The sequence below is a fragment of the Lutjanus erythropterus genome, chromosome 2 (genome assembly GCF_056507025.1).
Source record: "Lutjanus erythropterus isolate fLutEry1 chromosome 2, fLutEry1.hap2, whole genome shotgun sequence".
In the NCBI taxonomy this organism is placed as follows: domain Eukaryota; kingdom Metazoa; phylum Chordata; class Actinopteri; order Lutjaniformes; family Lutjanidae; genus Lutjanus; species Lutjanus erythropterus.
The window spans coordinates 21,084,894-21,097,666 of NC_139318.1; the positions used below are offsets into that span (position 1 = coordinate 21,084,894).

The following is a 12,773-nucleotide window of genomic DNA, read 5'->3' on the forward strand; positions in this document are numbered from 1 at the left end:
ATATGTATAAATGTTTGGGAGTATGTCCTACACACACAGATTACTTTTGATGCACGTCCTGAGGCTCAGGTTGTGGGTCGTGTTTGGTAGGGAACCCCAGGCCGAGATCTCGCGAGAGTGATCATAAAACAAACCTTTCTCCGAGTGTTTTTTGTGTCTAAACCTACATGTTTTAACCACATCGTTGTTACGTTATAATACACAATTAGGTTATACAAAGTGCAAAATAAATAAACAACTCATACAAATCTCGAGAGCCTCGTAAATCAAGAGTTCCCTTCTAAACACGCGTTTGGCTTCATCTTCACGTAGCTCCTTCTGGTCACCGCTAGAGGTTGATAAAGAGACTTCCCATGCTACTTACAGCTTCTATAAATTTACCCGGTAAAAGCTTTTTGATCCTCTGCCGGCTGCCGTCGCCGGTTCGGGCTGCTTCAGTGAACGACAGCAGTCTGTCCACTTCCAGTCAGCTAGCTGTCTGTAGCAAGTGACAAAAATGGCGAACGTGGTGTTGGAGTTCAAGGCTTCTGCCGGTGACTCCGAGCCACAGAACCGCCCTGTGCTGATTATCGGACAGCAGAGCAGCCTGCAGCAAGTCAGCTGGAGCCAAATCAAGGGAAAACTGCAGCCTGTCGTTAGCAAAGAGGTAATGAAGAGTCAGTGATAATGATAGCTGGCTGACAGCTAATCTTAGCGCTATGCTAATCTGTGTCAGCGTCAGCTAACGCAGCTAGTTAGCCAATTAATGTAACGCTAATGTAAATTTAACGTGGTTAGCTCGCTAACGGTAACTAGTCCCACGTAAATAACGCTATCTGACTAAGCTAGTCTAACGAACTAGCTGTAAAAGTAACGATTAGAGCTAAGATTATTAAAGAGACGTTATCGGTCTTGTTAGCAGTGGTGGAAGAAGTATTCACATCATTTACCGTAGGAAAAGTAACAGTACTAGACCGAAAATAGTACACTGCCAGAAAAGGTCCTGCATTCATAATTTTACTTTGTAGTAGCTAACAATATACAAGTATCAGCAAAGTGTGCCAAAAGTGAAAGGACTTATTGTACAGTCAAATGGTCTCTGTCAGACTTAACTTAATTACCCAATGTATCAGATAAAATCACTAGTAATAAATAATTGTAGTCTTCAGGCTAACTATTATATAGACCTGTAAGCCATATGTGTAATAAAACGTACAATATTTGCCTCTGAAATGTGGTTTTGCAGAAAATGGAAATACTCAAAGTACAACTACCTTGAATTTAAACTTGAGTAGGTGTACTTACAGGGTTTCTTAAAAAGTGTGAAATATAACGTGAATTTTAAGCCTCAAGATTTCATAAATACGATTTCGACAGGTCTTAAAAATTGTGTTGCTCACACTGTAACAACTACAAATGAACCCAACATGAACTAATGATTACTAATGCAAACTTTACATGTACGTTTTTGCCAGTATGGACATGAAACGGGTCTTAAATTGCCTTCACAATAGTCTTAAAAAGTCATAAATTTAACCTGTGGAACCCACAGAAACCAAGACTGTTTATCAGTGATGGTTTGTTTTTTATTAGTCACTAGTAAGGAAAAGTAACAATTTACAATGTCAATATTGTCAAGTAAACCCACTTTCCTCTTAGTGTTAAGTTGCCTAACTCTAGTGGAGGTTGTCTTTGTACTTAATAATTAACCAACACCAGCTAATGAACTTCTAATGGAACAATGTAAGACTTTACAACTGGCTGACTGTTGAGGTTAAAGTCTGAATTTTATATTTCCTAGCTTTGAGAGCAGTTCATTTCCACAGATAATAGGTGTGCTATATGGCCATGAGAGTAACTTATGTAGAGTCTTGAACTGGGAGACATCCTGTTCCTGATGAGTGGTTAGGGCACTGTGTGGTTAGACCCAGACAAAAATACTCTGCTCTCATGATATCCGATAGAGATGTAAGTTAAGCTGTGTGTTGCAGAGTGTTGTGCATAGTCTTCAGAGGTGATTGTGTAATTGTGACAGCCAGTCTATAAAAGAAAGGCTTGAGAGAGTGAGCCTGTGAGGTCAAAGAAAGGTTTCCTGCCCCACTATCCTCTGACAATGATTAATACCCAACATGATTGTTACTTGACGGGTAACACTGATGCATTGTTAGTTCAGGTCCAGTTCCTGTTCAGTTCAGTTCACACTGACTTTTATCAAACAAACCAAGAAGAGTAAACATCAAGTTACACAGACTGAAAGGTACCTTGTTGATTGGACAGTTTTGGTGATTGTCATGCTGCATCATCAGGACCCTCACATGGAAATGTTATTCCAGTAACTGATAGATGTTTATGCAGCATTTTAATGCTTCTGATGTGTATACTTACTATATGTTGTTTGCTGTCACAAAGAGCTCACAAAGAAATAAGAGATTATACGCATTATTTAGCAAATTGCTGCACAATATGGATAACAACTAACAGGTGGAGACAGGATGAAAAGGAAGTGTCATGTACAGTAATGATTTGGGGCTTATTACTGTGGGATTGCTATTGCTCACTTTTTGATGGACTTAAAGCGATAGTTCACCCAAAAATGAAATTTCACTCAATATCTACTCACCCCTGTGCTGAAGTGAGGATGACTGAAGATCTCCAGTTCACTGTTCACCAAAACACTCCTGGAGCTTCAGCGGAAAACAAATCCAGTACAATTATTATATTATTTTTAGCCTAAATGCCAACTGTAGCCTCTCAGACCAGATGTAGATTTGTAGATTAAGTTTTTCGATTAAATTCATCGGATCACTTAATCTAATAATTGTTTCTGCTCTAGGGTTTACAGTTATCTTAAATGCTAGTTTTGTCTCATGTTTTCTCAGATCTGGCAGGCGGCTGTCAGTGCTTTGAACCCTAATCCAACAGACAGCTGCCCTCTGTACCTCAACCATGCCGCAGTGGCTGCACTTCCTTCACGGGTCAGCAGGCACAACAGCCCATCTTCTGCCCATTTTCTCTCCCGTCTGGTCCGTTCCTGCCTGCCTGGAGGGAACAACCGCTGCATTGTGGTTAGTATCTTCAGAATTTTGTATGATCTTGCCTGTCACATAATAGTTATGGATCTTTTAGTGGGAATTTTCTGTCCTTTCCTCGACCTCTTCCAGGGAGGGCAGGGAGCACTTTTAGCTACAGAACAGATCTGCTGTTTCACCCTTTTATGACTCCTTCTGGGAGTCTTATGGCAGTAAAACTGGGTCATCCAGTGTAATGTGGCTGATATGAGTGTCTGTTTCTTCTCCAGATGGTGTGTGAGCGTTCAGATGTGTTTGCGTCCTCCTGTGCCATCTCCAGGGCCTTCCCCATCTTCTCTCGTCGTTCCACATCCTCACGCAGGGGTGAGAAGAAGCATGTCACTGTGGAGTTTGTGATCATCGGGCAAGACAACAGTTCTCTCGATGATGCAGAACTTGAGGTACTGCACTGTTATTGTTTTTATTCTAAAGTTTTCCTTGCATTTGGTCCCAGTTTTCAGGTCTTATAGGATGATACACAGAAATAAGCATGTTTTTAAACCACTGTGGTCCATAACTGAATGTTTTCCTTCTGTTCAGTGTCTCTCCAACGCTGCTGATGGAGTGCGGCTGGCAGCTCGCATCGTGGACACACCATGCAATGAGATGAATACAGATCACTTCTTAGAGGTAAGTGAAACTGTTTCCCTTTTGGAAATTTTGTTCACATTACTACAGAATGAGTTTGAACTAGTTAAAATTATTGTGATGCAGCCAGTGGACACAGACATTCATTTATGTTTCAGGAAATCAAGGCTGTTGGAACTGAACTAGGAATTACTCCAGTCATCATTCGTGGAGAGGAACTGAAACAAAGAGGGTTTGGAGGTACAAATTGCTAACTCGCTAATGGACTCATTCAGCAGTTGCAATAATTATAGGTTCAATTTAGTTTCTAAAGACCACTCTAAATTTCTTAGCTAAATATACCAGTTTACTTGTATTATTCTCATTATACACACATTACTGTGCAAATTGTTGGAGATTATTTCTAAGCAATTAATAATTGGCACACATTGTGGTCAGAAAAATGTATCTTTGCATTAATTGATTCTAATCCTAAATCAGTTCAATTTTGTTTCATTTGCACCTTGACATCTTTGTTAAAGCTGTTTTTTACTCAAGTCTTACCTTTTCGAAAATATGAACTCTAATAGTGAGAAAACCACTACAGCTGTGAAGAAAACTTTTTTTTTGTGGCTCCAGAGCTTTGTTAATAATCAACAGCGAATATGCAAAGCTTTGCCAGGGGTCGAGGGATGTTGGGCATGACTTAGACCGCCAGACGGAGAGTTCACTGCTGCAAGTGAGAGGGAGGTCAGCTGTTCAAGACTAGATGGTTAAATTAAACAATGAAAAAATTTTGGCCTTTACTGATAGTCTATAGTGATGCACGGAGCGACCCAGAACCCATGGCTCAGACAAGTCCAGTGGACAGAAAATATCATGTCTCCCAAACACAGGCATGCTGGCTAGATCAGTGCTGTGCATCCCAAAAACAAGTGCATCCATGAGACAGCTTTTAACTCAGCTGGTTGGTGCTTAAAGGGCATTGAAATAGGTTAAATCCTGGAGCTGTGGACTCCATTCTTTGTCTACACAGTGCAACCAAACACAAGGCTAAATAAAGAAAGTATAGACTTAGGCTACTATTTAGTTAAATTTCACTGTTAAGATCATGCATGCATCTGACAGCAGCAGCCCCTTGGAGAGCACCATGGCGCTCAGTCCTTACAGTCATGCTTCTATTAAGCATAATGTGCTAGTTTGCAGGACGGGGTTGGGATGTTGATTAACATATTTTTGTGGGTTGGGTGGGGCAGATTGGCTCTCGGAGTCCCACAGGACAAGTTTGTGCAGATAAATAGGCACGGGGGAAAAAATGATAATCCAAAGACCTGCTCAACAAATGACTATCAGAATTGTCTAATATTCTGTAGAAACCACAGCACCTTGTAGAGTAGTAAGCATATATGCATGTATGCATGCATGTATGGAACTTAACGCTTTTCCCTGTCAGGTATTTATGGAGTTGGCAAGGCGGCAGAGCATCCTCCTGCATTAGCAGTCTTGAGCCACACACCAGATGGTGCAACCCAAACCATTGCATGGGTGGGCAAGGGCATCGTGTATGACACTGGAGGACTGAGCATCAAGGGAAAGGTAAATCCTATTTTTACTCTGGAGAAGTGATGGTAACTGTTGTAGATCATGAAAAAAATCTTTATGATATAAGTCTTTATTATGCTCTTGTACCAGGAACATCACTACAGCAACAGTCATTGTGATCTTGTGGACTAATAGTTATTGATAATAATTTGAAAAGTTGTTTTTTTAAATTCCGGTCTATTCACTGTACACCTTTCAGACTGCTAGCTTATAAAAACTGATGAACTTTGCAGTCGTCTTGGTGATCCTCAAATCTACATGCTCTGACTCCTCTGATCTGTTAAGCTTTAAGCCTGTTCTCAGTAATCCGTTCACATGTAGCTGCTGTGGCATGCACCGGTCGATGTAGTGTCATATGTAAATAGAAAACTGGAGCTCACTTCTGCGGGGACAGTGTTTACAAACCAGCTGGTGAAGCTTTTCTGAGTCTAAATGTATAGACTTATGGTCACTGTCTTGGTCAATGCATGCCAGACATGCATTAAAACAACATCAGAGATCACATGAAGTCATCATGTTTCATCACATGTAAGTATGTGTTTTCCTAGACCACAATGCCAGGGATGAAGAGGGACTGTGGTGGAGCTGCTGCCATTTTGGGAGCTTTCAAAGCTACTATTAAACAGGTGAGGTGACCTTTTCATCTCATCCCACAGCAGCTGTGATTTTAGCCTCCTCTGTCTCTTTCTTTAATCACTCTGTCCTCTGTGTTTTTCAGGGCTTTAAAGATAACCTCCATGCAGTGTTTTGCCTCGCAGAGAATGCAGTCGGGCCCACAGCCACACGACCTGATGATATCCACACTCTGTACTCTGGAAAGTGAGGCCCTCTTTTCATAATAATATGTCACATTACCTGATTTGTTTTGTATGTGCTGTCACAGTATGAATGCATACAGACTGACCCATTACTTTACAAGGAATGAATGTGGCCTGTGGTGTAAATTTGTGTGTTTTATTCTGAAGGACAGTGGAGATCAACAACACTGATGCAGAGGGCAGGCTGGTGCTGGCGGATGGAGTGGTTTATGCCAGCAAAGACCTCGCAGCTGATATCATTCTGGACATGGCCACACTGACAGGGGCACAGGTGCGTGACTGCCTCTTAGAGACTTGTTAAACCTCCTACAGCAAGTATGAACTGGTTTATAGATATATTACTTAAAGGGAAATACCAGCATTATTTTATCTTTTTATTTAGATTAGAACAAACAATGAATTTTGCCTTCAAACAGGAATCTGCGTTAAATCTCAAATCTTTTTTGTACAGGGGATCTCCACAGGGAAGTACCATGCAGCTGTGATGACTAACAGTGAGCAGTGGGAGGTGGCGTGTGTGCGCGCTGGCCGCAGTAGCGGAGATCTCGCTCACCCACTGGTCTACTGCCCCGAGCTGCACTTCAGTGAGTTCACCTCTGCCATGGCTGACATGAAGAACTCCGTGGCAGTAAGTGACAAACTACAAACTCATCAAAAACTGATGCTCAAAAAGGACATAATATGACTTGCACAAAATTGACACATTTCTTTTTTTTGACATTTTCTAATGCAATTCCAGCTCTCTGTAATTGCATCTCCTTTACATGTGCACATTGTACTTAGTTCATTAAATGACAATAAACAGTGACCACAGTTAGCACAAACTTGATTAGTCTGTACAGGCTGGACCACATTTTGGATAACTCTAGAATTCGTAGTTAACCACGCTTTGCTAGATTCTGTTGATACATCAGTCCCAAGACTAGTTTGTCTAAATTGTTGTTTAAAAAAAGCTTTCTTGTTAGAAGCTGTAAACAAACTAGTTTCTGTCTGCTTAAGACAAAGCATTGTGATCGAAACGTGTGGCTAGCTTTAATTAAACTTGTATTAATTGAGTTTATCACTTGAAAAGACATTTTTCTGCTTGGTTGGTCCAGTTTAATACCTACAACAACCAAAGCATTTTTCCTATGTTCATATCAGAGCTGTATTTTGCAGTGAGCTCCACCTAGAGGGCAACAAAGAACCTTGAAACTTGAGTCAATCTCAACATTTTTTTGGAACTTCTCTGCTGACATGGTTCAAGAGGAGATTAATAAAACAGTATAGAGTAGCCGTTTAAGGTGCTTGCACAGTACTTAACACTTGGCCTTTAGATACTACTTTGAGCATTTAATTTGATGGCACAGCACTGCATGAACGCTCTCCGTTCACTGTATGTAGATATGAATCAGTTCTCCTCTGAAGATTATAAGAACATAACTTGTACATATATCAAATAGAATATCTATCCTATAGGGCTGTGCCATATCATACAGACCACAATATCACCGGTGAAATTTTTTACACATCTGCTGTTGACTAAAACATCCTCACTGATGTAGAATGTCAGAGTGAAAGTGATGTAAATGATCCTGCTGCCTCAATACAAAAACATGAATTTTGCACACCATTAAGTCATTAAATAGACTAATAAAATATTGTCTTTTTTTTCAAAGAAATATGCATATACTTGGGAACCTTTTCCTAAAATACTGCTGGTTATGTGGTGGAATTTTATATCCAAAGCCTGTAGTGTGCTATAGAAACTTCAGTTAGATGCACATTTAGTGCGTTTTGGCATTCAAAGTGTTTCCTTGTACAGTTCTTGTACTGACATACCAACTTACGTCATTTTATAATATATCCATTTTATGTTTACACAAGAACTTGGAGGCAGTGCAACAGTTTCAGCACTGATATTCTGCCTCGTTTGATTTTTTTCTTTCATCATAAATATCATTAATGCAAATTTCCTTGAAGTATCATGATATAATTCTGAGGCTATATCGCCCACCCCTACTTTCCTAACTGATATAAGTTTTCCAAGTCTGTTTGTATATACTGTATGTGCAACAGAGTTAACTAGTTTGACTAATGCTTTTCATACCATTATATTATCATCTTGCTTTTGATATTATGTTGTAGATCTAGATCTATATAACAGCTTGTATGGGCATCAAAGCAACTACTTATTTCAAGTAGAATATTTATTTTGTAACTGATATAAGCAATGTATTTTGCCAAGTTTCTGAGGCTTTTTTTTTTTTTTTTTAAATCCTTTTCTTGTATTTTGACAGGACCGAGAAAATGCTCAGAGCTCTTGTGCCGGCCTCTTTATTGGTTCCCACTTGGGATTCGATTGGCCTGGTGTCTGGGTCCATGTTGATATCGCCTCTCCTGTCCATGCTGTGAGTACCTTGGTGTGAAACAGATAATGTGAAATCAGGCGGTGCTCTGATTTTTACCCTGGAGACTGCTGCAACTGGATTAACAGGAAATGTCTTGAGGAACTTAACAGGAGTGTCACGTGCACATAGACCTCTACAGAGTCACATAAATCCAGCCTCAAACTGAACTCCTATCATTTTCATGCACAGTCATGTAGATACATTTTATTATGGTGCAAAGTTATTTGTATTTACATTTGGATGTTTTCATGTCCATATGAAATATCAGCTGTGGAAAATGTTCCTGTGCTTTGTTGAAACATGTTTAAAAGATTATTCAATACAACCAGAGGGTCAGTAACCTGAAAGCACAGAGTCAGCAGAATGTTTAAGGAAGGTGGCACACTTCCATGTTGATCATTAAAGGGTAGGGTCACAAGTTTTCATGTCAGGTGTCCATTTAGACATTGGAACAGGTTTTGCTGCCTCCTCCTTGTCATACTGAATATTTATAGATCTCTTTCTAATGCATTTTAAATGTCAGTAGTCAGGGAAAAAAAATCCACTGTCCTTGTTCTGTACAAAATGTTTTCAAAATTTTACCTGAAGCGGTCAGTCAGCCAAATTAATTTGGTATCATGCAAAGTTACAGCCATTTTAGTACAAAAAAAAAATCCTGTTTGGGGTTCTTCTGACCACCTTTCTCTGTTAGGCTGCAGTGGAGAAATGGTAACAAAAAGGTAATTTTGTATTAAAAACACTGAAACACTGAAAGATGGGTACTAACTGTCTAACTTATTCAGCCCAATGGCCTGATTCCACCAGGCATGGCTGTGTTGCATTACAGCTGCAGCAGATCAGGTGGAGCTGATCACATCCGTTCTTGTCATTTTATTAGCAGTGCTGCAGCGTGTCTCAGAAGCGGCTCTCTGCTTCAAATAAGTTTATTTTTCACGGATGCTGCATCAGTCAGTACAGCAACAGATCGAGCAGACAGGAAGTGAGACACAGACACACCATAGAGAATCCGGTCAATTTTCAAAATAAAATGCACCGTACAGATTTGTGATCATAAAAACAGACAAAAGAGAAACTGTTTAACTACGTAGCCTACTTATGCATGGTGTAAGCACATAAAGCCAGACCAAATCAACAAATTTTGAGCAAGTTGACATAATCGGGCACGCAAAACGTTCATCTGCTGGACTGCTTCTGAGACATTGCTGGTGGGACATGCAGCCACGTGGAGGACAGATCAAAACCGTGGCGTAAATGTGATATACCCAGTGGACTCGACTCATATCAGCTTCAGATAAACCTTTGGAAAACAGAATTAGAGGGATTTGTGATGTCCCGTATGAACAAGAGGAATAATTGGCAAGCAATAACATTTTATGTGTGAATAACAGTGAATGGGACTCATGCGAGTGTTAGGGTAATAATGAGGGAGGGAGAGAGGGAGAGGGGGAGAGGGAGGGAGAGAGAGAGAGGGAGAGAGAGAGAGAGAATTTGGAAATCATGATTTTTCAATCAATTTCAGGTGATGTTTTGCACAATGTTAGTTTTTGCATCTATAAAATGTGATGCATTTGTGGGACCATAGGCATAAAATAGTGTGCATGCCTGACATCGTAGTCATGCATGAAGTCTCTAATCAGACATTGTAAAGGCTAGTCTCTCCCAGCCGGATCTCTCTCCGCAGTGCTTAGTGCTGTGGAGAGAGATCTGGCTTCACAAATACACATTTGTCTTGGATGCAGACAAAACACCGACTTCCTCCTTGGAGAAAATGATTTTTGCTGCTACTTTACTTGCTCAACCATTAGGTCTTACTCAGTCATAATGAATAACATAATAACTCAGCACCACTTTTTAAGGAAGTAAGGGCAGCTGATCTCATTGGTCATTACTAACTCCATCACACGTGTTCATTTTGTATTCTGTTGAGGTCCAGTGTGTAAGATTTACACAGATTTATTGGCAGAATGTTAATAGCATATAATCACCTGAAAATAAGAATTGTGGTGTCTTCGTTACCTTAGAGGCTGAGGGTCCTCTTCCTGGGAGGCTGCCCTGTTACAGCAACATATTTCTACTCAAGCTGGCACAATCAATACAGATTGAAAATCGATTGAAATGAGCTTCCAATTTTAGTAATCAAATTGAAAAGACAGAATTGGCATTTTTTTTTTAATTTGTTTTGTTTTTTTGTCTCTCCAACCTCAACTACTGGCAGTACCTGGAAAGTGTCTGAACAACAAACATGACACACAATGTAGCTTACCAGTTGTTATGTCACAGTTGCTACCATATAGCACATTTGTAAGGAGAATTTGAACATGCAAATAACAGTTGTCAGGGCATAAAACTAATAATCTGTTGATCATTAAAAATCAAGACTCAATAGTCTAACAGTGCCACTAGTGCTAAAAAAATGTTTAAATTGAATTGTAACTTTAAAATCAAAAGTCAAATTGAATTGTGACATCTCTGGTTTCTATAGTAGCCCAAAACAGACAAACCAAACACTGGCTCTAGATAAGGCCTTTGACATTTGGCAGCCACTACAACTTCTCCTTTATGCTGGGAATGGGAGCGGGAGATGAAGTGTTTACAATTTGCAAGCTCACTGCTAGATGTCCCTAAATCGTACACACTGGCCCTTTTAATTTCAAGTACTTTTTACAAATTTCCTTCTGGCTTCTAAAAAAGTTTAATTCAGCTCATAATCATCTTTACTGTACTAACACCTGCAGTGTATTTATTTTTTCACACTGGTGTAATTGTATTGGATTTGGCAATGTCACTGTAATAAGCATCTATGAAGAATAGGTTTTTTTTTTAGAGTCAACAAGGTCTTAAGTTTCACTCACATTAACTCTGAATGTAACAGATAACTTTAAGAAGAAGCTTAAAAAAGGTCACTGTGGTTTAACTTTACAGTAATGACTCTGGAATCTGACCCTTGTTTTTTTGTGTTTTTATTTCATCCTTGCAGGGGGAGCGTGCCACAGGATTCGGTGTTGCTCTGCTCATGGCCCTGTTCGGTCAGGCGTCGGATGACTCCATGCTGAATAAAGTGTCTCCTCTGGGTGCTGCCACCAATAATTCTGAAGACCAGATGGAGCGTGACTGCAAGAGACGAAGGCTGGTGTAGAACACGCACAACGACGGTTTTCTTCCCAACCTTGACCGCTCCGCTGCCACCACCACCACCACACCCAAATGGTTGAAGCAAGAGCTCCTCCAGTTAGAATTAAAACATTTTAAACTGTGATTCAACTTCCTGTGTTTGATTAAATTTGACTTCACTGAATAAAAAAAGATAATAATCAGTAAATCAGGTGTGTTATACATGATTGTGATAAACACAGGCCCTCATTTATTTGTCTTGTCACTCACTGCACTGATCACCTCCATACTGTAGCTTCTCCATGTTCCAGTTGCTTTTGATGAACGTGCTTTGATTTGTTTGGTTTTACCTCATAAAACATAAACTTTGTTTTCAAATATCCACCTCATCAGCAGGCATTGTTGTATGTCGCTACTTTATGCAAAACAAGCATCTTGCCATACATGTTGTCTTTGATGTTGTTAAAAATACTGGATCAGGATCCCGCTATTTTCTTTTTCAGTAACCACACTGCACTTTGTATTCACCCTGTGTATAGTTGGATTGTGTCATCTCGGGACCAAACTGAGCATTGAGAGCTTACTGCAGTTTTTAAAAGTTTCACAATGGTGTCAGATGAGTAATTAGCAAGCGATGCCACATATGCTTTGTCAGCACAGAGTACACATACAGGATGTTAACTGTAAGATCAAGTATTAGACAGATTCCAGCGTGAGTATGTTTTTCCACCCTTGTGACAATCATGTTGTCCTTCAATAAAGGCAGTGCCATCTGACCTCTGTGTACATGTGAAGTAAAACCCTCGAAAATGTTAACCAGAAATATCTTTATTCAATATGTAAGCTCTAGCTTTTGGGAGAATTTTTATCCTATACCTGCTGAGCAAACTCCATCTGCTGAAAGATGTGGTTAAAAGCTCAGGAATGAGCTTTTAAGTGGACCATGAGTTTAGATTCTGTCCCACCTAAAATTAACCAAAGTGATTCATAACATCACAACATGATGTGAAGTTTAGCTCAAGATTTTTGTTGTTTTGTAACACAGTTCTGCTGAAGTCTTAAACTAGATGACCAGTCAATATTATTCTATCATTAGTTAAAGGTGTACTATGCAGGATATTCACTAAAAAAATGTATCGACAAAAATTCCTCTCAGTCATCATTTATGACCCACTAGAAATGTATGGTGGTGTCTGTGTCTGAAGAGATGTTACCCTCTACCTGTGTTTCCATATTTT

At 39.8% G+C, this 12,773-nt stretch overlaps 1 protein-coding gene across 1 annotated transcript; it reads left to right on the top strand.

Moving 5' to 3' along the window:
* The first annotated feature begins 390 nt into the window (after nucleotides 1-390).
* Nucleotides 391-12,311, top strand: npepl1 (aminopeptidase like 1). Its single transcript, XM_084731822.1, has 12 exons — nucleotides 391-646; nucleotides 2,859-3,044; nucleotides 3,278-3,448; nucleotides 3,588-3,677; nucleotides 3,794-3,875; nucleotides 5,068-5,210; nucleotides 5,765-5,842; nucleotides 5,935-6,035; nucleotides 6,182-6,305; nucleotides 6,486-6,662; nucleotides 8,314-8,424; nucleotides 11,402-12,311. The coding sequence occupies exons 1-12, from the start codon at nucleotides 497-499 to the stop codon at nucleotides 11,558-11,560; spliced, it is 1,572 nt and encodes a 523-aa protein (XP_084587948.1). The 5' UTR covers nucleotides 391-496; the 3' UTR covers nucleotides 11,561-12,311.
* The last annotated feature ends 462 nt before the right edge of the window (nucleotides 12,312-12,773 follow it).